The sequence below is a fragment of the Lepidochelys olivacea genome (genome assembly GCF_965140295.1).
Source record: "Lepidochelys olivacea isolate rLepOli2 genome assembly, chromosome: 4".
In the NCBI taxonomy this organism is placed as follows: Eukaryota; Metazoa; Chordata; order Testudines; family Cheloniidae; genus Lepidochelys; species Lepidochelys olivacea.
The window spans coordinates 135,429,180-135,456,942 of record NC_140414.1 but is presented as its reverse complement, the minus strand read 5'-3'; the positions used below and the strand labels follow the sequence as shown (position 1 = coordinate 135,456,942).

Genomic DNA, 27,763 nt, shown 5'->3' with positions numbered 1-27,763 from the left:
AGTGCTCATAAGAACGGCCATACTGGGTCTACCAATGGTCCATCTAGCCCGGTATCCTGTCTTCCAACTATGGCCAATGCCAGGTGCTTCAGAGGGAATGAACAGGACAGATAATCATAAAGTGATCCATCCCCTGTACCCATTCCCAGCTTCTGGCAAATAGAGGCTACGGAGACTTCAGAGCATGATTTTGCATCCCAGCCCATCATGGCTAATAGCCATTGATGGACCTATGCTCCATGAGCTTATGTAGTTCTTTTTTGAACCCTGTTATAGTCTTGGCCTTCACAACATCCTCTGGTAAAGTGTTCCACAGGTTGACTGTGTGTTGTGTGAAGAAATACTTCCTTTTGTTTGTTTTAAACCTGCTGCCTATTAGTCCTTGTGTTATGAAAAGGAGTAAATAACACTTCTTTATTTCCTTTCTCCACACCAGTCATTTTATAGACCTCTATCATATCCCTCCTTAATTGTCTCTTTTCCAAGCTGAAAAGTCAGTCTTATTAATCTGTCCGCCTATGGAAGCTGTTCCATATCCATAATCATTTTTGTTGCCCTTTTCTATACCTTTTAAAATTCCAGTATATCCTTTCTGAGATGGGATGACCAGATCTGCACGCAGTACTCAAGCTGTGGGCATTCCATGGATTTATATAGAGGCAATAGGATATATTCTGTCTTATTATCTATCCCTTTCCTAATGATTCCCAACATTCTGTTCACTTTTTTGGCTGCCTCTGCATATTGGAAAAAGTGCTCAGTAAGAATGTCCACATGGGGAGTTAGTGTGGAGTATCTAGTGCACTTTAAGCTCAGATCCTAGCTTACTGTGCACTGACTTCCATGTGTGGACAAGCCATTTGTTTGAACCTTGACAATAGTACCCTATTCTCAGAAGAATGTACACAGGATATTGTTTTCTCTGAGCCTGAGGAATGTGTGTATATACATGTGTAAATATGAACACACCCTTTTAACAACATACAGTATCCTGTTGGAAAGTAGACTTAATGTAACCTTAAAGCTCTTGAAGCTCTTAAATGTGCCAGAGACTCTCTGATTCTGGAACAACACTGTAAATGGAAGAATCTCCAAAGAAGTTGCAGCTGCTTCAGCAGTAGCTATTGCTATGCTGTCGCAAAACCAATACAATCCTTTAGTACTTAGCAGGCATTAGTGGTCGCTTCCTTCAGACCACAGACAAGCTTGCCTTGAATTTCAGTACGATGTACAGGAAGGGTAGTATATGTGTGCATGATTCTTAGATGGTCTTAATCCTAAAAGTTTACAGAAGTATTAAACTGAATAGGATGGGAGAAATTTTAGATCAGAAGTGTTTATGTAAGCTAATATTGTATTAATTTTTTTTTAACTTTAAACATCTTAAAAATGAGAGGCAGCATTTAGAGATTCATAGTGCTTAATGCCAGAAGGGACCATTAGATCATCTAGTTGTGTACATAATTTCTGACTAGTCTTCACATTGTGATCAAATATTATTTTTAAATAAAATCTAACTTAAAGAAACAAAACTAACATTGTATTTTAGTCTTTTTTTTGTCTTGCTGAATAAATGCTCATGAATAATTTTCATCAGAAAACAGTTGAAACTCCCACTAAAGAGCACATAGCGTCATCATCAGTTAAGATTCTTTTGCTATTGGCATAATATCTTGTGGCCGTTTTCAAAATTAATGTTAACTTCTTTTTGTGGTGGCAGCAATTAATTTTTTTTATATGAGAAATTTAAAAATAATTACTCAAAACTATGACTACAGATAGAAAGGGAATAGATTATTTGGATGGTGAACCAGTCTTCCTGCTTTTATTCCTTTGCAGAACTTGTTTGTCAGGTTTGGAAAGAGAGGCAGATGGCTGTGTTTATAGTTTTTGTTGGGTTTTAAAATGTCCTGAAAAATTTATCAGACACCTGCTAACTAAAGTGATCAGTCAGAGGCTGACACACAAGATTTGTGGAGGAAGGGGTCACCAGGGAGTTCCAGGAACAACACCTGGCTGACCAGACCAGCCCCACAGTTGGTGGGATTAGAAAAGGTTCTCGGAAATCTGCCAGGGAGGTGTCTGTGGACCCTGCTTGGGAGCTTAGTCTTTATCAAACTTGGGCTAGTAGGTGTTTGTTTGAAGTCAGTCTCTCTTCCCTTCCTTCAGCCAGCTGGAAAGTAGAGAAGCTTTCTCTTGTAGAACTTCACTCCAGAACCTCCTGGCAGAATGGCTCTGCACCTTGTTTTTCAAAGCAGCAGAGAGACAGACCACAATCTTGCTAACTTCACTTCGCTATTGCTTGACAAAACTATGAATAACAACAGAAGCACCGGGAGGTTAGTTTGCAGAGTCAAGAAAGCACTGCTGCATCTGTTCACATTGTAAAGGTTATCTCTACAACTTGAAGGCCTAGAAACTTAATAACTTCTAAAATTAAAGCTTTCTACTTACCACTTGAAAGTGAGCACGTTTTTTCCCCCAAGTTCTACTTTAAGAACTTTGATATCAATGATACATGACTTTATTAACTATAATAAACCTTTATTTAGCACTTTCCTCATCACCAATTCTTTACATATCCTCCCAAGACCCCACAGCACCCTTGTGAAGTAGATAGGAAAGTAGAAGAATTATAACAGCAGGTTCTGGGAGTGGGGAAAGGTTTCCATTGGTGTTGAGCGCACACACCTCCCATTTATTTCTCTGTGTGCAGGTGCTCAGCACTTCTGATAATCATCAGACTTGCATTCAAAATTTAAGGACTGCTGTCCACGAAATATAAAACTGTATAGGCTTATCCACTATTTTCTTTGCAGATACTGCAGGAGAAGAGGCTGGGTGAGATCCACACTAATTATGTCAGTCCCACAAACCAGTACCTCCAAGGGGAAAGTGATGCTTAAAGAATACAGTGGACGCAAAATTGAAGCTGAACACATTTTCAAGTGGATAACAGCCCATGCAGCTTCTCGGATCAAAACTATCTACAACTCTGAACATTTAAAAGAAGAATGGAACAAAAGTGACCAGTATCGGGTGAAAATATACCTGTTTGCTAACCTTGACCAGCCTCCAGCTTTCTTCTCTGCACTAAGTGTAAAGTTTACTGGAAGAGTTGAGTTTATTTTTGTGAATGTAGAAAACTGGGACAACAAGAGTCATATGCCGGAGATTGGTATCTGTAAGACACCATCTTACATACTTAGAACTCCAGAGGGAATTTACAGGTATGGGAATAACACTGGTGAATTTATATCCCTACGTGCCATGGATTCCTTCTTGCGCTCAATACAACCTGAAGTTAATGATTTATTTGTTTTAAGCTTAGTATTGGTTAATCTGATGGCTTGGATGGACCTATTTATCACACAAGGTGCTACTATAAAGCGTTTTGTGGTTCTGATAAGCACTTTAGGGACATATAATTCTCTCTTAATTATTTCTTGGCTACCTGTGTTGGGCTTTTTGCAGTTACCTTACTTAGATAGCTTTTATGAGTATAGTTTAAAACTCTTCAGGTATTCTAATACAACTACTCTAGCTTCGTGGGTGAGAGCTGACTGGATGTTCTACTCATCACACCCAGCCCTATTCCTCAGCACTTACCTTGGTCATGGCTTACTAGTAGATTACTTTGAGAAAAAAAGACGACGGAACAACAATGATGAAATAAATGCCAATAACTTGGAATGGCTGTCAAGTCTGTGGGACTGGTACACCAGCTACTTGTTCCACCCAATTGCTTCTTTTCAACACTTCCCCTATGAATCAGATTGGGACGAAGACCCAGATTTGTTCTTAGAGCGATTAGCTTTCCCTGATTTATGGCTTCACCCTCTGATACCAACTGATTATATAAAAAGTTTACCAATGTGGAGGTTTAAATGTCTTGGCATGCATTCTGAAGAGGAAATGTTGGAAGCCTCTCAAGAAAGTGAAAGTGACTCAGACAGTGAAAGCAAAGATGTCTTGAGTGGAGAAAAAGAAGTATCTGAGGATGAGCTAAGTACAGTTCACAGTCCCAGTGAAGTAGAGCCTCAGTGCAATGCTGATATCTGTTCATGTGCCAATAAAAATTGTCATAATGAGCCGTATGAAAGGAAAGCAAGGTCGTATGGATCATATAGCACTACAGAAGACATGGAACCAGATTGGTCAGCCTGGCCCTCTAATATGTTGCACTGTACAGAATGTGTTGTGTGTCTAGAGAATTTTGAAAATGGATGTCTGCTAATGGGTTTACCATGTGGTCATGTGTTTCATCAGAATTGCATCGTGATGTGGTTAGCTGGGGGGCGACATTGCTGCCCAGTTTGTAGATGGGCTTCTTATAAGAAAAAGCAGCCATATACACATCATCAGCCTTTGTCAAACGATACCCCATCTTAGCTGTGTACTAATGTCCTTTGTAAACTTTCCATATATTACCGCTTGCCTTTTAAATGTTAGTCACTTAAAGATTTTGTGGTTTGAAGTTTTAGTTTAAATGTTAGTGCAGTGAACTAAAATATACATGATGGTAATGTTAATGACAGAATCATTTGGTTGCCTTGTATGTTGAAACTGAATGCATACTTACTATACAATTAATTGTTTTTTCCTTTACAACATTTGGAAATTTAATGCAGTTTTTGTAAGCACAAAGATCAAGCCTACAACAAAAGTGTATTCCAGCAAAAGTTTACAAGTTAGGGTTTGGATGAACATTTGAAATTCTAATCTGGGAATTGCATAATTTGAGTTTCTTCTTTTAGAGTCTGCTCAGCACACCTTTGTTGAATAATGTATGTTATATGACAGTACCATTTAAAAATAAATCCGTAAAATAAATTATTTTAAAATGAGAAGGCTGCAGACTTGTAATATGAGTTTTGATAAATATCCTGTGCATGTGGCTACAGATGTTACCAGTCTTACATAGCTGTGAAGACAAATAAAAACATAATAAAACTTTTGTGTCTGTATACAGAAGAAATGCAAAAATCAGTAAGTATAACTCCTTATCTCACTCAAAGCCATTTAAACTCATTACTATTTCAGACTTGCAGCAAGACCTATAGATCATCTCTCTGGTGGTGGAAGAATTTGTTTTATTGTGGTAGTTCTAAAAATGTACTAGACACTTGCCAAACACTGGAAGACCATGTGTCCCTGTCTTGAAGAGTTCTCCTTTGTAAGTATTTCTGAGCCTGCTTTTTGCTGTTGTGTGCTGTTCTGCTAGACCAGTGATTCTGCAGTTCGTTCTGCAGACCACTTTGTAAAAGGTCTATGAGAGAAGATTTCCCTCTCTCCCCTCACAACCATCCATTGCTTGGGCCTTTGTGTCTCATTCTACAGCCAGCCATAAGGGCATGTAGACCTTAGTATGAGATCCACTGTACTAGGTGGCATAGCATTCTCACATAATGACTAAAACAACATTTATAATATTGTTTATTTAAATAACAAGTTTGAGATTTCAAAGTCCAACTGTTTCTTATTACCTGTCTGTACAGTGCGAGCAGCAGTGGGGAGGATGGGTGCTTAATATAGTGGCAAAGTGTATGTGTTACGACCTTGATGCATAAAATGGATGAAGGTATTTTGTTTACACTTGTCAAAAATCATCTAGCTGAAAATCCAGCATGGAAACTTTCAGTGCAAAAGGTAACTTTTGATAAGAAGGTAAATAAAAAGAATCCAACTATGCAGTATTTCTTTTTAACAGGGGCTCAGTCAACTTGATGTTAATTTGAACGTTTGTACTACATAATTCTGACTGAATGCCATTGAACTTGCTTGAATACAAGTAATTTTACCAGGTTTCCCATATTTAGCATAGAGAAATGTGGTCACCCTATGTCAGTGGTTCTCAAACTTTTGTATTAGTGACCCCTTTCACACAGCAAGTCTCTAAGTGTGACCCCCCCCCTTATAAATTAAAAATACTTGTTTTTATATTTAACAGTGTTATAAATACGGAATTTGAAGTGGGGTTTGGGGTGGAGGCTGACAGCTTGCAATCCCACACGTCATAACCTCACAACCCCCAGTTTGAGAACCCCTGCCCTATGTTATTTGTTACACCTGAAGCTCCAGGGCCTGTTGCTGTCCTTGGTCAAGGTGCACCTGGCAGCCATTTCAGCTTTCCATCCTCTGTTTCATGGCAGATTAGTATTTGCCCATGCCACGATGGCGCGGTTCCTGAAAGTTCTGGAATACCTTTACCTGCACACCTGGGACCCGGTCCCTCTTTGGGACCTGAACCTTGTGCTGTCCAGGCTCACGGGGTCCCCCCTTTGAGCCCCTGGCTACCTGCTCCCTTCTGCTTCTCTCCTGGAAGGTCTCCGTTTTGGTCACTATAACTTCGGCCCGTAGGGTGTCCCAAGATCAGGGCACTCGCTTTGGAGCCCCCGTACACGATCTTCTATAAGGACAAGATCCAGCTGCGTCCATACCCAGCTTTTCTGCCCAAGGATGTCTCCCATTTCCATACTGGTCAGGACATATATAATAGAATATCAGGGTTGGAAGGGACCTCAGGATGTCATCTAGTCCAACCCCCTGCTCAAAGCAGGACCGATCCCCAACTAAATCATCCCAGCCAGGTCTTTGTCAAGCCTGACCTTAAAAACCTCTAAGGAAGGAGATTCCAACACCTCCTTAGGTAACACATTCCAGTGCTTCACCACCCTCCTAATGAAAAAGTTTTTCCCAATATCCAACCTAAACCTCCCCCACTGCAACTTGAGACCATTACTTCTCGTTCTGTCATCTGCTACCACTGAGAACAGTCCAGATCCATCCTCTTCGGAACCCCCTTTCAGATAGTTGAAAGCAGCTATCAAATCCCCCCTCATTCTTCTCTTCAGCAGACTAAATAATCCCAGTTCCCTCAGCCTCTCCTCATAAGTCATGTGTTCCAGTCCCCTAATCATTTTTGTTGCCCTCCACTGGATGCTTTCCAATTTTTTCACATCCTTCTTGTAGTACGGGGCCCAAAACTGGACACAGTACTCCAGATGAGGCCTCACCAATGCCGAATAGAGAGAAACAATCCCGTCCCTTGATCTGCTGACAATGCTCCTACTTATACAGCCCAAAATGCCATTAGCCTTCTTGGCAAGAAGGGCACACTGTTGACTCGTATCCAGTTTCTCATCCACTGTAACCCCTAGGTCCTTTTCTGCGGAACTGCTGCCTAGCCACTTGGTCCCGAGTGTGTAGCAGTGCATGGGATTCTTCCGTCCTAAATGCAGGACTCTGCTCTTGTTGAACCTCATCAGATTTCTTTTGGCCCAATCCTCTAATTTGTCTAGGACCCTCTGTATCCTATCCCTATCCTCCAGCGTATCTACCACTCCTCCCAGTTTAGTGTCATCTGCAAACTTGCTGAGGGTGCAATCCACTCCATCCTCCAGATCATTAATGAAGATATTGAACAAAACCAGCCCTAGGACGACCCTTGGGACACTCCGCTTGATACCAGCTGCCAACTAGACATGGAGCCATTGATCACTACTCGTTGAGCCCAACGATCTAGCCAACTTTCTACCCACCTTATAGTCCATTCATCCAGCCCATACTACTTGCTGGTAAGAATACTGTGGGAGACCATATCAAAACCTTTGCTAAAGTCAAGGAGTAACACGTCCACAGCTTTCTCCTCATCCACAGAGCCAGTTATCTCATCATAGAAGGCAATTAGGTTAGTCAGGCATGACTTGCCCTTGGTGAAACCATGCTGACTGTTCCTGATCACTTTCCTCAAAGTGCTTCAAAATTGATTCCTTGAGGACCTACTCCATGATTTTTCCAGGGACTGAGGTGAGGCTGACTGGCCTGTAGTTCCCTGGATCCTCCTCCTTCCCCTTTTTAAAGATGGGCACTTCATTAGCCTTTTTCCAGTCATCCGGGACCTCCCCCAATCGCCATGAGTTTGATCGTGTAAGATCATATATTTTCCAGTCCTCTGCTCAAAGCCTCATGTTACAGATGAGGAATGCAGGCTGGATACCCTGGACATCAGGCAGGCGCTGGCCTACATAGAGAGGATGAAGCCATACCGTAAGTCTATGCAATTTTGTTGCTGTCACAGACCGGATGAAGGGTTGCCCAGTATCTACCCAGAAAGAAAAGGAGTACTTGTGGCACCTGAGAGACTAACCAATTTATTTGAGCATGAGCTTTCGTGAGCTACAGCTCACTTCATCAGATGTATGCCGTGGAAACTGCAGCAGACTTTATACATACACAGAGAATATGAAAAAATACCTCCTCCTACCCCATTGTCCAGCTGGTAATAGCTTATCTAAAGTGATCATCAGGTGGTCACCTGATAAGCTATTACCAGCTGGACAATGGGGTAGGAGGAGGTATTTTTTCATATTCTCTGTGTATGTATAAAGTCTGCTGCAGTTTCCACGGCATACATCTGATGAAGTGAGCTGTAGCTCACGAAAGCTCATGCTCAAATAAATTGGTTAGTCTCTAAGGTGCCACAAGTACTCCTTTTCTTTTTGCGAATACAGACTAACACGGCTGTTACTCTGATATCTACCCAGAGAATCTGATCCTGGATCACTGCCTGCATCCGCTACTACTATGAGCTGGCGAAGGTAACTCCCCGCCCCACAAGCGGCTGTGACATCCCACTTGACTAGGGTGCAAGAGTCATTGGCATCCTTCCTCGCTCAAGTGCCAATCCAGGAAATTTGCAGTGCCGCAACCTGGTTGTCCATCCACACGTTTGCTTCACGCTATATGCTGACCCAGCAGGCTCCGGCTGATGCTGGTTTTGGCAGAGCAGTACTCCAATCTGCAAGAACTGTGAACTCCGTGCCCCCCGCAGGGAATTCGGCTTGTGAGTCACCTACAATGGACTTGACATGAGCAAGCACTTGAAGAAGAAAAAATGGTTACCCACCTTTTTGTAACTGTTGTTCTTTGAGATGTGTTGCTCATGTCCATTTCATTACCCGCCCTCCTGCCCCTCTGTTGGAGTTGTTGGCAAAAAGGAACCGAGAGGGCCCAGGGCCGGCAGTGTCTGATCTACCACGCCAGGAGCACGGCACTCCAAAGGGTGCCACAGCCAGCCCTACAGGTACCGCTAAGGCAAAAGTCTCTGGCCACACTGTGGGTGTGCGTACATCTACAATGGAAAGGACGTGAGCAGCACATCTCGAAGAACAACAGTTACAAAAAGGTGGGTAACTGTTTATCCATCCTCTGTTGTGTGGTCTCAGCTTCTGGCAGTTGGAGGTTTAGGGACACCCGGACAGGGTCGTCCCTAGCCATTCTGATGCGCTACGCAGCCCCCACCAGGCCTCCATGGGGGGGGGGCAGGGTAGGGGGGAAACCACCCCCCAGCACGAGCTGGCGTAGCATAGCGGGCTGGGGCCGAGTCTTTCCACTTCCTACTGCCTGGTGAGTGCAGGGCGGGCTGAGCCCTGCACTCACGGGGCGGTGGGAAGTGGAGCGACCCGGCTCCAGCCTGCTCTGCTCTGCTTTGCTCCCCTGGCTCCTAGCCTTGGAGGGCAGGGGGAACCGCCCACCAGCACTTGCCAGCGCCACGGCTGGGAGCCGGTGGAGTGGAGCACGCTGGGCCCGGGTCGCTCTACTTGCCACTGGTGAGTGCAGGCCCGACCCCTGCTGCAGTCCTCAAGGGGGTGGGGGTGGGGGTGGGGCGGAGCAGGGGCGGGGGCTTGGGGAAGGGGCGGAGTAGGGGCGGAGGCCACGGGGAAGAGGCAGAGCAGGGACTGGAGCAGCACACAGCTGCGTAGGGCACCAGGAAATTTGGTGCCTCAAATTTCCTGGTGCCCTATGCAGCTGTATGCTTTGCATATGGGTAGGGACGGCTCTGCACCCAGAGCATGGGGTTATGTCCCTGACCATGCTGGCTAATAGCCATTGAGGGACCTATTCTCTATGAACTTACCTAATTCTTTTTTGAACCCAGTTATGCTTTTCCCTTCACAAAATCACATGACAAGAAGTTCCACAGGTTGACTGTGTTGTGTGATGAAGTACTTCCTTTTGTTTGTTTTAAATGTGCTGCCTATTGATTTCTTTGGGTGATCTTTGGTTTTTCTGATATGTGAAGGGATAAATAACACTCCACATCATTAATGATTTTATAGCCCTCTATCATATCCCTCCTTCATAATCTCTTTCCTAAGATGAACAGTTCTATACAACACTACTACAGTAATGATCAGGCAGAGTGCACCTTTGGGCTAAGCATACACTGTGGGTTACAGAAAGTTGTCATTGTAATGTGAAAACTGAGTGGGTACTGTCCTTGATTTGCAAGCAATAGTGAGTGGATGTCCATTTCAGTCAAAGATGGTTCTAATGGTCACTGCTGCTGTAGAAGTCTATTTCTGTTTGAGAAATAAGCCAATAGTTTGGACAGTCAGAAGGAGGCATATAGAGGACACAGACACACTAGTTTTACATGCATCCGATGAAGTGAGCTGTAGCTCACGAAAGCTTATGCTCAAATAAATTGGTTAGTCTCTAAGGTGCCAAAAGTCCTCCTTTTCTTTTTGCGGATACAGACTAACACGGCTGCTACTCTGAAACCTAGTTTTACAAGGATGACTTGTGGTAATGAAAGAGAATCTCGCTGCTGTAGGTCTCCAGATCATGAGCAGTAAGTAGTGACTCAGATCTTTGGCATCTGCTGTCTGTTTGGTCGCCTTTGTAAAATTAATGGTCTCAGTCTAGTTCGTAGTGGACATGTGTCTATTTCAAAAACCACCGCATTTGGTATCTTTGTTGGCAGTTTCAGCTGAGAAGCAATGGCAATGGGGTGCATTTATTATATTAAACTCTTGTTACAGTAGCACCCAAAGGCTGCAGTCAGGATCGAGTCTATTATGCTGCATGCTGTACAAACACAGAGACACTCCCTATCCCAGTGTTTACAATCTAAGAGATAAGAATAGGCAAAAGGCTGAGAATATAAAACAAATAATATTGGCACAATTTGGGTAGTTTGTTGTTCAGTTGGATTTCATGAATATTTGTAACGTGTCTTGAAATCTTTGGGTGAAAAGGGTCTTAGAAGTGCAGTGTTCTAAGAAAGAGTCTGGTCTGAGAGTTCAACAAGTGAAAATGCAAAATGACCAACTTTGAGCTACTCAGTCAATAGACTTAATGAGGTGCAAGAGACTTCGAGAGAATGTCTTTATGTTCTTCTAGCTCAGATGCACTGGAATAAATAATACCCCTAACAATGAACAGAACTCTTCTCTAGAAAATACCTGCTCATACTGGGTAAGATTTAGGAAGGAGACTGAGATGAACAATAAATATTTGTAAGTGTTAAATGGTCTTGTTCTGGGAATTAAATAATGAAGGCAAGTATAATGATATGTAGCTACTGTAATTAGAGTAGGATGGTTCATGCCCTTTTCTTTTACCTTGTTCTAAAAATCCTGTATTTCTTCACGTGCACTGCTTAGTGATACTTAACCCTCGTCAAACCCTTCTACAGTCATTAACTAATTCTCCCAACCACCACTCCTTACCGTGCCATGATCTTGGTAGGTATTCCTCAGTTTACAGATAAACTAAGGCAGAGAGGTGAAATGACCTGCCCAAGGCCACACAGCAAATCAGTGGCAGAGCAGTGTGAGAACTCTAAACTATCTGTGTTTAATTTAAACCATTGGCTCTCAAACTCTCTAGACTACTGTACCCCCTTCAGGATTGCATACCCCAAGTTTCACCTCACTTAAACTACTTGATTACAAGATCAGACATAAAAATACAAAAGTGTCACAGTACACTATTTCTGAAAAATTGCTTACTGTTACGTTCTCATTTTTACCATATAATTAAAAAATAAATCAAGTAGAATATAAATATTGTATTTACATTTCAATGTCTAGTATATAGAGCAGTGTAAAAAGTTACTGTCTGCATGAAATTTTAGTCTGTACTGACTTCACTAGTACTTTTTTTGTAGCCTGTTGTAAAACTAGGCAAATGTCTAGATGAGTTGATGTACCCCCTGGAAGACCTCTGCATATCATAGAATCATAGAATATCAGGGTTGGAAGGGACCCCAGAAGGTCATCTAGTCCAACCCTCTGCTCGAAGCAGGACCAATTCCCAGTTAAATCATCCCAGCCAAGGCTTTGTCAAGCCTGACCTTAAAAACCTCTAAGGAAGGAAAGAGTTCTGTTCATTGTTAGGGGTATTATTTATTCCAGTGCATCTGAGCTAGAAGAACATAAAGACATTCTCTCGAAGTCTCTTGCACCTCATTAAGTCTATTGACTGAGTAGCTCAAAGTAGGGAGATTCTACCTCCCTAGGTAACGCATTCCAGTGTTTCACCACCCTCTTAGTGAAAAAGTTTTTCCTAATATCCAATCTAAACCTCCCCCACTGCAACTTGAGACCATTATTCCTCGTTCTGTCATCTGCTACCATTGAGAACAGCCTAGAGCCATCCTCTTTGGAACCCCCTTTCAGGTAGTTGAAAGCAGCTATCAAATCCCCCCTCATTCTTCTCTTCTGCAGGCTAAACAATCCCAGCTCCCTCAGCCTCTCCTCATAAGTCATGTGTTCCAGTCCCCTAATCATTTTTGTTGCCCTTCACTGGACTCTCTCCAATTTATCCACATCCTTCTTGAAGTGTGGGGCCCAAAACTGGACACAGTACTCCAGATGAGGCCTCACCAATGTCGAATAGAGGGGAACGATCACGTCCCTCGATCTGCTCGCTATGCCCCTACTTATACATCCCAAAATGCCATTGGCCTTCTTGGCAACAAGGGCACACTGCTGACTCATATCCAGCTTCTCGTCCACTGTCACCCCAGGTCCTTTTCCGCAGAACTGCTGCCTAGCCATTCGGTCCCTAGTCTGTAGCTGTGCATTGGGTTCTTCCGTCCTAAGTGCAGGACCCTGCACTTATCCTTATTGAACCTCATCAGATTTCTTTTGGCCCAATCCTCCAATTTGTCTAGGTCCTTCTGTATCCTATCCCTCCCCTCCAGCGTATCTACCACTCCTCCCAGTTTAGTATCATCCGCAAATTTGCTGAGAGTGCAATCCACACCATCCTCCAGATCATTTATGAAGATATTGAACAAAACCGGCCCCAGGACCGACCCTTGGGGTACTCCACTTGATACCGGCTGCCAACTAGACATGGAGCCATTGAACACTACCCGTTGAGCATGACAATCTAGCCAGCTTTCTACCCACCTTATAGTGCATTCATCCAGCCCATACTTCCTTAACTTGCTGACAAGAATACTGTGGGAGACCGTGTCAAAAGCTTTGCTAAAGTCAAGAAACAATACATCCACTGCTTTCCCTTCATCCACAGAACCAGTAATCTCATCATAAAAGGCGATTAGATTAGTCAGGCATGACCTTCCCTTGGTGAATCCATGCTGGCTGTTCCTGATCACTTTCCTCTCATGCAAGTGCTTCAGGATTGATTCTTTGAGGACCTGCTCCATGATTTTTCCAGGGACTGAGGTGAGGCTGACTGGCCTGTAGTTCCCAGGATCCTCCTTCTTCCCTTTTTTAAAGATTGGCACTACATTAGCCTTTTTCCAGTCATCTGGGACTTCCCCGTTTCGCCACGAGTTTTCAAAGATAATGGCCAATGGCTCTGCAATCACAGCCGCCAATTCCTTCAGCACTCTTGGATGCAACTCGTCCGGCCCCATGGACTTGTGCACGTCCAGCTTTTCTAAATAGTCCCTAACCACCTCTATCTCCACAGAGGACTGGCCATCTCTTCCCCATTTTGTGATGCCCAGCGCAGCAGTCTGGGAGCTGACCTTGTTAGTGAAAACAGAGCATATCCCCAGGGGTATGTGTGCCTCTGGTTGAGAACCACTGATTTAAACCAACTCCCATTAGGTATCAGCCCCCTACTGAGGAAGGGCAGTAGGGTCAGGCATACACAGCAGAGGCCATGGCAGCATGGCTTCTTGAGGATGCCCTGCCATCTTGAAGATTAGGAGGGCTACTTCCCCTGACCACTCTATGGGTACAAAATATTACTGTGCCAATTGCATGGTTTTAATGTAGTCCTTCCATGGGTTTTCCCACCAAGGCACACAATCTAGGTCTACATACAGGTTAACAGAGAAAATTATTTAAAATGTAAAGTGCGTGATTTTAATTTCAAAGGAGGGATACCCTAAGCTCTCGTACAAGTCTGAATTAATTAAAATATTCCTAAGTAGCTCATCTGTAGTACGTGTGGCATATACAGATTACATGATGGTGTGGCCTGAAGGTTTTATTGCACTCAACTGGGATCAGCTGCATAACTGACTCATAGCATTTGCTTTGTGTGAATAATGTACCCATGACAAACTCGTGATGTTAAAACCTTTGTACCACCACTATCATGTATTCCTGGTATGTACATACGTAATAAGTAAATGATCAAATGTGGAGTCCCACTAGAGACTTTGCTATCACCACTCTGTTTTATGCAGAAGGTACTCAATTACTGCTGTAGTGTACGGTTTCAGAGTAACAGCCGTGTTAGTCTGTCTTTGCAAAAAGAAAAGGAGTACTTGTGGCACCTTAGAGACTAACCAATTTATTTGAGCATGAGCTTTCGTGAGCTACAGCTCACTTCATCGGATGCATACCGTGGAAACTGCAGTAGACATTATATACACACAGAGACCATGAAACAATACCCCCTCCCACCCCACTGTCCTGCTGGTAATAGCTTATCTAAAGTGATCATCATAAAGTGATCATTGGGCCATTTCCAGCACAAATCCAGGTTTTCTCACACACACACCCCCCACCCCCATACACACACAAACTCACTCTCCTGCTGGTAATAGCTTATCTAAAGTGATCATTAAGTTGGGCCATTTCCAGCACAAATCCAGGTTTTCTCACCCTCCGCCCCCGCACACACACACTCACTCTCCTGCTGGTAATAGCCCATCCAAAGTGACCACTCTCTTCACAATGTGTATGATAATCAAGGTGGACCATTTCCTGCACAAATCCAGGTTCTCTCACCCCCTCGCCCCCCCTCCAAAAACCACACACACAAACTCACTCTCCTGCTGGTAATAGCTTATCCAAAGTGACCACTCTCCCTACAATGTGCATGATAATCAAGGTGGGCCATTTCCAGCACAAATCCAGGTTCTCTCATCCCCCCACCCCCATACACACACCAACTCACTCTCCTGCTGGTAATAGCTCATCCAAAGTGATTACCATGCACATTGTAGGGAGAGTGGTGCCACAAGTACTCCTTTTCTTTTTGCTGTAGTGTAAAATCCTAAAGTAGGTAGGAAGACACAGCTCAGCTTCTCAGAATACACTGGTTTGGCTATTGTAGTGGACGTAGAAAATGGGTCAAATATGACCAAACCTCACTCTCCCTTGTACAAATATTCCTTGAGGAACTAAAATAATAAAAAGCCTGGTCTAGGGGTTAGAGTAAGGGCCCTGGCCATTAGGAAACCCTGATTTCCATTCCCAACTCTGTCATTAACTTGTCTGATTTCAGGCAAGTCACTTTAACCCTTTGGTACCTCAGTTTCCACATTAGTGAAATAGGACTAGTCCTAGCCTGTCTTGTAAAGCACAGTGCAGTCTCTGGATAAGTGATATATACAGTAAATGTAACATTTTAATTGGACAACTTTGTTCAATTCAAGTTAGATTAGAGCCATAGAAAAGAGGGTAGGGAGATAGCTACCATTTTCTTTCTATAACTATAAGACATCTAGAAGGATATGAACACCCACATCCACCACTATCTCCTGAGCAAATGCTATGCTCTGCTAACTCAGCATATACACAGTTATTGAGGCTTGATCCTAAGCCCCTCCCAGACAGACATAGGGCTTTTAAGGTCTCAATTATGCTGTGCTGGGTCCCTTTTACATGGTTTAAAGGGGCTGATGCAAGGATTAGGATTAGCCCCAGGTACCTTTCCCAACACCATATAAGAGACATCATCTCTTCAAAAGCAATATCCCAAATTTTGCTCTAACTTAAAGTGGGACAATTCAGGTTGCCTCTTTGGACTTCCCCAGTGCAACTGAGGGGAAAACTTGGTCTGTTCTCCTTGAAGAAAAAAAAACCTGTCAAAATGTACTGCTCTATACACTACACCTACTTGCTTGTGCTTCCTCATGATGTGGATGGTAATGAAAACACTAATGAGATTGTATTGCCTGTTAAAGTTACTGGCTCCGAGAACAATTCTGCAAGACTGTTTTGAAAGTAAAGGAGATTGCACACAAGAGACGACACAGGTGCTGGAGCAATGGCAGGAGCAGGCTGCAAATTACTGCAGGGACATCCCCAGCTGCTGTAAATTGGCAGTGCTCCATTCACTTCAATTGCACTATGCCATTTTGCTAGCAGTGGTCTTTTACAGAAACCAGTGTAGTGCTGTATAAACAATGCCTCAGGTACTTGTTTTTTCACTATTCCTTACACAAGTAGTCCAACTGCTGTTAATGGACTACATCTGTAACTAAAGACAACAGGATTCTTCCCTGAATGTAGGCATCATCGTTCAACGACAAATGATGGTGCTGGGGTGATGGATAGGATAGAGAATCAGCACCACAGCACTCGGATTAGGTTTTTATATAATGGCGGCATTATAATCTGTCTAATATTGATATAAACTAAGTTGACATACATGATAAATAAATGCAAGCACTATAGGCTGCGGGGGGAGGCGGGATGGGAGGAGATTAAAGTTAGAACAGTGTTTTTCAAAGTTTTGGATCACAACCCGGTACTGGGTTGCACTATGTAAGGCACGGGGTTGCCTTGCTCAGCACCCAGGGACCCTACCGGCTCTGGTCAGCACTGCCAACTGGGACGTTAAAAGTCCTGTTGGCGGTGCTGCCCAGCTAAAGCAGGCTAGTACCTAAAGGTTCCAACACTGTGCCCCAGAAGCAGCCAGTAGCGGGTCTGGTTTCTAGGCAGGGGGCCACGGGGCTCTGCACGCTACACCCGCCCTGAGCTCCGGCTCCACACTCCCATTGGCTGGGAACAAAGGCTTGTGCGCCTCCACCTAGGAGCCAGACCTGCTGCTGGCCGCTTCCGGGGCACAGCACGGTCTGCGGTGCCAGGACAGGTGGGAAGCCTGCCTCTGCACCCCAGTAAGTCTGTGCCCCAATCCCCTGCCCCAGCCCTAACCCCGCCAACTCGGAACCCCTCCTGCACCCCAAACCCCTCATCCTCAGCTGCACCCTAGAGCCTGCAGCCCAGAGCCCCCATCCCACACCCTGAACCCCTCATTCCTGGCCCCACCCCTCAGCCCTCACCCCCGTACCCCAACTCTCTGCCCAAACCCCTCATCCCCAGCTCCACTGGGTCACAGGCGTCAACAATTTTCTTCAACTGGGTCCCCAGAAAAAAAGTTTGAAAACCACTGAGTTAGAAGACACTTGTCTAGAGATATTGACTCTCCCGGGGTGGAAAGACAAATAAGGGTCATAAACAGCCAGTGGGCAGGAGAGGGGGACACAGAGCCCACGGGGGGAGCAGAAGGGAGGGTAGATAGATGTAAGAAGCCCCTGACACAGAAGTGGTGTTGAACACAGAGAGTTGCTAGCATAGAAGGGGTAGATGGAAGTAGGCTCTAGTGTGGAATGCAGGGATGGGGTCATTGCACACAGCCCCTGCCAAAGAGGTGGGGGCAAGGCATAGTGGTGCAGAGAGGCCCTAGTGTGTGGGATGAGATACATGGGGGAATACGCAAAGTCTCTGATGTTTTGGGGGGAGGGTAGAGGGGAAGAACAGACACAAGACCTATGATTGGTAGGACCCCATGGGGGGGAACACAAGGTGGAAGATGTGTATTGGAAGGGGGACACAGAGGTGTAGGGATGTGGCAGAGGCCTTCAGGAGAGAGAGAAGAATGAACAAAATCAGGGGAGCCATGTAAGCTTGATTTTATTTTAAAATTTAACGCTACGGTACATTCCAATGCCTGCTTGGATGTGTTTTTACTGTTTGTAAGCTAGTGTTTGACACATGCCATTCATATCAACACAGGTCGTGATGCTGTGGGCAGCCTGCTGGGTGGGGATGGGGCAGAGCTTGTTTGTTTTCCCTCTCCACAAATAAGGTTGCCAATTTTGGTTGGTTGTGTTCCTTGAGGTTTCATCACATGATCTAATCTTTAATTAAAGATTAATCTTTAATGCCTGGAGACTCCAGGATAATCTTGGAGGGTTGGCAACCCCTACATCTTGGGGCTAAATGACCCCCAATGAATTACAGTAGCTGTCCACCTGTAATGGGTGATCAGCAGACAAAGGTCTCTGCCTCAGGGTGAAGCTTCAAAAGGCTGAATTCTTTGGGTTACATTTGCATATGCCACCCAAACTATAAAGATTTCAGAGTAGCAGCTGTGTTAGTCTGTATTCGCAAAAAGAAAAGGAGTACTTGTAAGACTTGAGAGACTGCAAATTAATTCCAATTCAGCAAATTGGATACAATTAAGTTAGGCTTGAATAGAGACTGGGAGTGGTTGAGTCATACAAAGTAAAACTATTTCCCCTTGTTTATTCCTCCCCTCTCCCCACCCACTGTTCCTCAGATGTTCTGGTTAACTCCTGGAAATGTGGTGGAAATGGCTCACCTTGATTATCACTTCAAAAGGTTTTCTCTCCTCCCACCCCAGTCTCCTGCTGGTAATAGCTCATCTTAAGTGATCACTCTCCTTACAATGTGTATGGTAAACATCCATTTTTGCATGGTCTGGTCTCCTCACTGTATTTTCCACTTTATGCATCCGATGAAGTGAGCTGTAGCTCACGAAAGCTTATGCTCAAATAAATTGGTTAGTCTCTAAGGTGCCACAAATACTCCTTTTCTTTTTCCAAACTATAAAGGAATCACTCACAGGTTTAGGGGTGTGTTTTGTTTGAGCTAATAGCTGGTATGAGCTTGTGGCCTTGTTGAAGTTGGGTTGATCTCTGGTAAACTCATTAGTGTGCATATAGCTTCTTTTATTGTTGAAATATACTTTCTCTGTAATGCTTTTTCCTTAAGAATAAATGTATTTGTCTAGCAATGGCTGTATGGTAGCTTAACTGTGGGCAATTATGCTATTTTATAGGCTCTCAGAAGCCAAAACAGGCCACCTTCAGCAGTCTGACTTGCTGGGGAATTCAGTGTAGGCAGGGAATTGTGCAGCCTGGAAAAAATCCTGATCAGGAAGGAGAGAGACTCACGTCCTCCACCCACCTGCTGTGACAGCGGGAGAGGCCGCAGCCTGAGACAAGGGGGACTTTGCAGGACCATAGAGGGGGAATGCAGGTGCCCTGAATTGTGACAGCTGCTTATGGGAGAGTGTAACAATTCAGAAGTCTGGGCAGCAGGTGGGCAGGTTCCCAGCTGTGACCGCCTGCCTGAGGCCAGATCCTCAGGGTAGGACTTAATATCCCTGGACCTATGGAAAATTCTGTCTCAGCTGGGCAGCCCCGGCTATGGGACTGACACATGCTGCGGTGCAGGGAGAAGTGGGTCAATGCACCACGCACCTGTGGCCTCCGCTGTCCACCTCCTCTCCCTTCTCCCCACCCACCCCTCCTTCCAGCATGATTTTCTATTACTCTCATCCGCAGCCAGGGTTAAACGCCCCCTAGCGGCCGAGGCGAGGAACAGAACGGCCCTGCCACCAGCCCAGGAAGGAGGGAACGCACGCGCAGTGCCGCCTCCGAGACGCCCCGGAGGGAGGGAGGCAGGCAAGCAGGCAGGCAGGAAAGAAAAGGGACGCATGCGCAAAGGCGGGAGCTTGGGGTTTGTTTCCCCTCAGAGGCGGCAGGGGTGCCGTGGCCGCACGCGCAGTGGTACGCGAATGAGCCTCGCGCCGCAAGGCAGGAGGAGGAGGGAGGTAAGCTGCGACTGCGCAATGTGTGTGGCTGGCTCCCCGCCCGCCAGTGGAGGAGGGGACGGGAAGCCGGAAGGGCCAGGAGTCGCTGTTTTGTTGGTCAGCGATGGGTCTTTTCGGGAAAACGCCGGAGAAGCCGCCCAAGGAGCTGGTAATGGCGGGGGGCACCCGCGGGAGAAGGCGCGTTCGCCGCCCCCCGGGAGGGTGGGGGACGAGGGCGCCTTAGGGGCAGGGCGGCCGCTGAAGGGGTGGGGCCGGGCACACTGCGGGGGCGGGGCAGTGAAGGGGCGAACACCCTGCTGGGGGGGAGAGGCTGAGAGTGGGGACGGGGGGGGGGTGAAGGGGCGGCCGCCACGGGGTTGGGTGCTATGTAGGGGGGGGCTTTGTGAGGGGGTGGCCGCCATGGTGGGGGGGGGCGGGTAATGCTGAAAGGGGGAGGTCGAGTTGAAGGGGGGAGGGGTAGCTCAGTGGTTTGAGCGTTGGCCTGCTAAACCCAGGGTTGTGAGTTCAATCCTTGAGGGGGCCATTTAGGGATTGGGGCAAAAATTGGGGATTGGTCCTGTTTCAAGCAAGGGGGTTGGACTAGATGACCTCCTGAGGTCCCTTCCAACCCTGATAGTCTATGATTTTAGTCTATGAAGGGGAGCCGCCATGGGGCTGGGTTGGGTGCTGAGGGAGTGGGGCTGGCCGCTGAGAGGATCAGAGCCCCCAACATCAGTGGGGCTGCTGTGACCGGGTCCCAGCGGGCCAGGTACCTACTTCCTGAGGGGTGTCAGTGAAGCAGCTGGCCCCCTGGGATGGATGGGGGCTGCAATGGGGGCCTGCCTCCAGTACTCCTGTTGGTGCAGCCCATAGAGGCAACAGGCTGTAACTGACGGCTTGCGTGGAGGTAGCCCATAAGGCAGTGCATCTCAAACTCACCCCTTTCACATAGCAAGCCTCTGAGTGCGACCCCCACCCCTTATAAATTAAAAACACTTTTATCTATTTAACACCATTATAAATGCTGGAGGCAAAGCGGGGTTTAGGATGGAAGCTGACGGCTCGCGACCCCCTCATGTAATAGCCGAGTGACCCCCTGCAGGGTCCCGACCCACAGTTTGAGAACCCCTGCCATAAGGGATTGGAGCTGGGGGTCGGGACTGAATCCTGTCTAATTAATTTTATGGCTAAAAGATGTCTGGCAAAATTGTCAAGCCTTGTGCCAGTTCTTAACAATACATTGACAGATTACTTTGGCCTTCTGTACATGCAAGAGATGAAGCAGTTTCATTTAACTCGGTTTTTAAACTGATATAGTTAAATGGATGAAAAACACTCTGTAGATGCTTCCGTTTTGTTTTGGGTAGCTTATTTCAGTTTAGCTTAGCAGTCTCTACCAAATTAAAATAGGCCACTCTTAAACTGAACTAAGACTGCATAAAAATTTGCACTGGCTTAACTAGATCAGTTTAAAAATACTTTTAGTTAAACTGATGCAAGTGGGTGTGTAATCCATTCCTCTTCTGCCTTTGGCTGAACCTTGTGTAATTTAGGTCAAATTCTTCAGTTCCTTTCCTTTATATATCATACGCCTCTGTGGTGCTATAGACATTATTTAAAAAGCAGACACTGGTGCTTGTGAATTGCACTGTGCTGAGCAGAGGAAAGCAGGTCTAAAACTTCTGTTGCTCTGTGTGGGATCAGTGACTACCAATTCAGCAAGGAGAAAACAATGCTGCAAATATGATGTGAAGTTGTGACTCTAGGTTGGACAGAGACTATTTTAGATACAGCAGTAAAGGAACATGTGGCTAGAAGTTTGGAACTGTGCAACCATTTCAGAAAGGAAACTTGGGCACCCAAATTTGAAGACTCTTCTATGGACTCTGTAAGTATAGGCAGTGCTGTACAGTAGGTGAATACAGGGCTGGATTAAGGCTGCTCACATTGAGATGGGTCCCCTGTGGCTCTGTCTCCCATTTGGAGTGATGGTGGCAGACCCCGCTCTCCCACCCCAGAGTCAACAGCATGGCGTCCTACTCTCTTTGCTTGCAGCTGCAGTGGTCCCTTCTCTTCACTCCAAGAAGTAGAGGTGTCAACCTTGGAGCCCCAAATATGAATCTCAGCAGTTGGGATGTATCTACTTGGTTGAGTAGGTAGTCTTGCTGTGCCTTTCCCCGTCACACCCATTGTAAGATAAAGAAATATAATCCATGCTTTACAGATGAGAAAACATGGCACATAGGCATTAAGTGACTTGTCCTAGGTCACACAGGAAATCTGTGGCAGAGCTGGGACCAGATCTCCTGCATCTAAGTCCATAATCTAAACAACAGATAGGACAGGAAGCGCAGTGGAACCCAGTTCTGCACTAATGTGAATATTTCTATGTGGCCACTTATTTGCTTCTGTATAGCAGCAGGCATGAGACAAAAGGTTTTTCTGCACTCAGCTGACAGATGTCTACATGTTAGTCTACACACACCACAAATGTTGGCCTATAAGTATCGGGTCCTGTATGTACTTTGCCTGGTTTCCAAATTGGTATCACGAATGCTTGTTTCCATTTTACTGACAGCAGTCCTTTCCACGCTACACAGTATTATTATATAACCACAATAGAATCTTTAGACTCCCTTCTGACAAACACTAGAGCATTTCATTACTTACTTTATCTTTACCTGGAACTGTCTTTTTGTTGGCTGCAATAAAGCCCTTGTATTCTAAAGTTTTGTTTAACACATAATCAGTATATTCCCTCCAGCCATTTAATAGTTCAGTTTTCCTCAATAAATCTCCTTTTTTCCCCTCACAAAGCTCATTGCTTTGATTCATTTCACTACTGACCTTTTGGAATTAATTACTTTGCTAAAATGTCTGCCTTTCCCAAATTGGAGACCTCAATTTCATTGTTAACTGTAACACCAGGTATACACTTACTTCAACTTCCATTCATTCTTTGAATTTGTTTATATATTTCTGAAAGCTTTGAATCTTTGTTCAGTTTCCCAAAGAAATTTAGCCAAATTTTGTGTCTTTGATAATCCTTTGTGTGGCTGCCTTACATCTTTTAGAATTCTTTAGGTCTTTACTATTCATCATGTATTTTGCTTGCTTGTATGCCTTCTTTCCTTTATTGCTAATTTGCAACCCTCATTCCCTCAGGGAACTAGATTTCTAAACTAGTGGCAATTTGATGTTTTGTAGATGACCAGATCAGCTGTTGCTGTAATTCCTTTTATTAGATTGTAATAGAATTCTCCTAGGTTGTCAGTTGTATAGTTACTACATAAATATACATAACAATCTTGAAAAGGCCCCAATCAGCTTTTCAAAAATTCCGGTTTAGGAACTTTTTGTGTTTTTTGACATCTCCTCAACCTTGGTACTCAATAAGTGTAGGGAAGTCATCACTTCCCATTCTGTCATCTTTATATATTTCCCAGTGCTTTTACTACCTATATTTTGCAATTCCCAAATCTAACACAAAAGGATACATCCACAGAATTAAATCTACTATGTGCTCCTGTATTCAATATTACCAAGTTATGCATATTAGTAAATTGTTCCAAGCGTTTACCATTTAGATCAGTTTTGTTTCTTCCCTATAGCTCATTATGACTGTTAAAGTGCCTGAATATTATCAAGTCTCCTGCTGCTGCAAACTTTCTGGCTTTGTAGGAGCTCAGCATGCCTCCATCCAGCTGAGCTTCATCATCAATTAGCCTTTCCCAGTCTCTGGCTCTTCCCCAAATGTGGCCTAATTGGCCCCTTCTGAGCCATCTTAACCCCTTCAGGGTTGTGTTTTTTTCCACTTCTGCTGGGGATTAACACAGTGATACAAACTGTCAGAACAGGTTTTTGTTACATAGCTCCTTACGTAGTAATACATATGTTTCACGATGATATTCATAACCAGCGTGACCAGGCTTTCCTCTGATACCTTGCATTACATTCTTTGGTGAACCAGGATGTACGTGCCAGAATTAAGATGTTTTTGTAACCTCTGTGCATCCCATCTGTGCCCCTTTGCTAGCTGGCATTAGGAGGTTCTTTGGTCATGCATGCCAAATGTGCATATATCAGTGCAGGATATTTGTGCCCCCAGGGAAAGAGGTCTGTTGCATTTCTGAAGCATTGATTCTGAAAATATGCATCTAAAAGCTACATAAAAGAACCACTTTTTAAAAATAAAGTACACCCCCATTTACCTGAATGGCCTGGGGGACACCTGAAACTTTCTGCTAACCGGCCATTCAGACACATGGAAGTGCTACTTTGAAGTAGGTTCTAGGTATGGGCTGGGAGGCTGTAATGGTCCAGATACAGCTGGGCGGGCTAAAGAGTCTGAGGTATTGCTTTACCGATCGTGTGCTATTGTTACTATTCTGGACTATGAGCCAATGAGTGGCTGCACTCTCCCTGTCAGTCCCTGCACACCCCACCCCTCTGTGGCTGTCCCACTGCCCAGGCTGCCTGTCCTGAGCTGTGGCTGGATATGGCCTCTCCGTGGTTGCAGTGTTAATGTGACCCCTGCCTGCTGATCACTGGGAGGGGCTATTTCCTGGATTGTGGGGTCAGAGATGTGAGCTGACTAGAGATGCTGCTATGGATACAACTAGTTATTGTGAGCTGCACTTTGCACTGGATACAATGTTGCAGCCATGGAACCATAATTAAGGCTGTGAATCCCTGGATTCTGTGACTTTCCATGACGTCTGCAGCAGCTGGTGCTGGCTCCGGGGCTGCCCAGCCAGTAGCAGCAGTCTGGGTGTGTGGGAGGGAGCTAGGGGCAGTGGGTTGGGAGGTGCGGGGCTGGTGGTGCTTACCTTGGGTTGGGGGGCTCCCACTTCCATGGCCCTGCAGCTCCTACGTGGAGGGGCTGGGGGCTCTGCAGTCTACCTGTGCCCGCAGGCCTCGCCCCCGCAACTTCCATTGGCGGCGGTTCCTGGCCAATGCAAGCGCCAGCTGCGCAGCTTCCTGCAGGAGCAGCGTGCGGAGTCCCCGGCCCCTCTGCAGCCTAGGAGCTGCAGGGGGACACACAGCTGAGTAGGGAGCCCCTGCCAGCCCCGCCAACCCTCCTCCGCAGCACCAGCAGGGGTCCCAGGCCGTGCGCTGCACCCCCCCTCAATCATTAGCCGGGTTCTGGGCCACCTCCCCCAGCCCCTGTGGCATCCCTGAACGGCCCCCCTTCCCAGAGCACCTGTGGCCCCCTGCCCAAATTTAAGTTAAGGGTGTATAGTAAAAATCATGGACAGGTCACGGGCTGTGAATTTTTGTTTACTGCCCGTGACCTGTCCATGACTTTGACTAAAAACACCCATGACTAAAACGTAGCTTTAACCATAATTTGAGTGAATACGTTGTTGCACTGGTGTAGCATGAATTAAAAGCATTGCTGTAAATTGGCTCCTTGAACCCTGCAATCCCGTGGTAGGTGGATGCTGTTTGCAGAGAAAGGATGCACCATGTAGTCAGATAAGTAGGATATTTGGATGAAGGGAATTTGGACAACTGGGAGTGTACTGTATAAAGTCAGTTTGTTATGGTATCTTTTATGCTTTCGCTTTTTCCTGTCTTTATTTTTAGGTCAATGAATGGTCGCTGAAGATGAGGAAAGAAATGAGAGTAATTGATAGACAGATCAGAGGTTTGTGTTTTTTTCACATTTTCTCAGACTTCCTCTTTGTGTGTATATATGCTGGTTTATATCAAAATACAAAAGAAAAAAAATGGAATTTTAGGTAACTTCTTAATAGGGAATTGTGGGAAGTCTGTGGAGAGCCAACTATAGTAAATGTAGTGAAATTCCAAGGACTTCAGTGGGCAGGGCACATGGGTAGGATGGAAGATGGATCAACTAAGTGTCTGTGGAAAGGACATCCTTAGGGTGGCAACTTCATGGCTGAGCAAGGAGAAGATGGGATAATATTGAGCAAGACCTAAGAGCTCTTATTATGAATTACCATCAATGGAGGGGAAAAAATGCCCTTGATCAAAAGAGGTGGGGGCAGATTATGAGAGTGGCCAAAGGCCTGAGTAGTGTGTGAAGCCACAGAATGAGTTTACTCCTCATTTTAGAGGTACAGAATTGTGAATGTATGAAAAGAACAGTAGGAGAACACTTCAATCTCTCTGGTCACGCGATCACAGACATGAAGGTCGCTATCTTAAAACAAAAAAACTTCAAATCCAGACTCCAGCGAGAAACTGCTGAATTGGAATTCATTTGCAAATTGGATACTATTAATTTAGGCTTAAATAGAGACTTGGAGTGGCTAAGTCATTATGCAAGGTAGCCTGTTTCCTCTTGTTTTTTCCTACCCCCCCCCCCCCCCCCAGATGTTCTGGTTTAACTTGGATTTAAACTTGGAGAGTGGTCAGTTTGGATGAGCTATTACCAGCAGGAGAGTGAGTTTGTGTGTGTATGGGGGTGGGGGGATGTGAGAACCTGGATTTATGCAGGAAATAGCCCAGCTTGATTGTCATGCACATTGTGTAAAGAGTTGTCACTTTGGATGGGCTATCACCAGCAGGAGAGTGAATTTGTGTGGGGGGGTGGAGGGTGAGAAAACCTGGATTTGTGCTGGAAATCACTTTAGATAAGCTATTACCAGCAGGACAGTGGGGTGGGAATAGGTATTGTTTCATATTCTCTGTGTATATATAAAGCCTGCTGCAGTTTCCACGATATGCATCTGAGGAAGTGAGCTGTAGCTCACGAAAGCTTATGCTCTAATAAATTGGTTAGTCTCTAAGGTGCCACAAGTCCTCCTTTTCTTTTTGAGTATAGTCCAAGGGATTTATATCTTTTGTAAGCATGAAACTCCCATAGAAGTCTCTAGGGATAAAATTTTCAAAAGTACTCAAGTCCCATACACTTTCAATGTGAGTTAGTCTCCAAAATCCCATTTTCTAAAATTATTTAGGCATTTAAGGTCTTAAGGCACTTGTAAAATTTTCAAAAGTTCCAATTAGGTCAAATTAACCAGCAACTTCAGCCATGTAGGGTACAGTTTAGTTGCAAGAGGGTACGATGTGCACTGACTTGGAGGGAGTATGCAAAAAAGTATAACTTACATTTCAGATGGGTAAAGGGAGGTAAATTTGGGAAAGTGACAAACAGGAGAACTGGATATAAGAGGTGAAGTTTGACTTCTGATAATGGGAGATTGGACTTCAATTTCTGTGAGCACAGGATTGACTCCTGTATGGGTTTTTTTGCGGGAAGGAGGAGAGTTTTGATCTTACACCATACTATTAGTAGATTTTTCTGCTACATCCCCTTCTTCCCACATTCCAAGCAGCTGGGATTGGGTGAGGGGATGGACTTCTCACCAGGGTTTTGCTCTATGAACAAGTTCCAGGAGGACCTTTTGTATTGGTCTCTATTAGGTAAAAAGAACAGAAGTACTTGTGGCACCTTAGAGACTAACAAATTTATTTGAGCATAAGCTTTCATGAGCTACAGCTCACTTCATCGGATGCATTCAGTGTAAAATACAGTGGGAAGATTTATATACATAGAGAACATGAAACAATGGGTGTTACCATACACACTGTAATGAGAGTGATCACTTAAGGTGAGCTATTACCAGCAGGAGGGTGGTGGTGGGGGGGACAACCACACGACCTTTTGTAGTGATAATCAAGGTGGGCCATTTCCAGCAGTTGACAAGAACGTCTGAGGAACAGGGTGCAGGTGGGGGAGGGGAATAAACAAGGGGAAATAACAGGTTTCAGAGTAACAGCCATGTTAGTCTGTATTCGCAAAAAGAAAAGGAGTACTTGTGGCACCTTAGAGACTAACCAATTTATTTGAGCATGAGCTTTCGTGAGCTACAGCTCACTTCATCGGATGCATACTGTGGAAACTGCAGGAGACATTATATACACAGAGACCATGAAACAATAC

General features: G+C 45.0%; 1 protein-coding gene across 4 annotated transcripts in view; it reads left to right on the top strand.

Annotated features, from left to right (window-relative positions):
* The window catches only part of LOC311520263 (charged multivesicular body protein 3), a 55,627-nt gene that overhangs the window by 15,313 nt on the left and 12,551 nt on the right, over window positions 1-27,763 (top strand). Inside the window, exons 1-2 of one of the 4 annotated variants that reach the window (XM_084627621.1) lie at window positions 19,751-19,869; window positions 25,438-25,498. In XM_084627621.1, the coding sequence (XP_084483747.1) occupies window positions 19,753-19,869; window positions 25,438-25,498 (178 nt within the window). In that variant the 5' untranslated portion in view covers window positions 19,751-19,752. The other 3 variants (XM_084627622.1, XM_084627623.1, XM_084627620.1) reach the window with 3 other exon arrangements.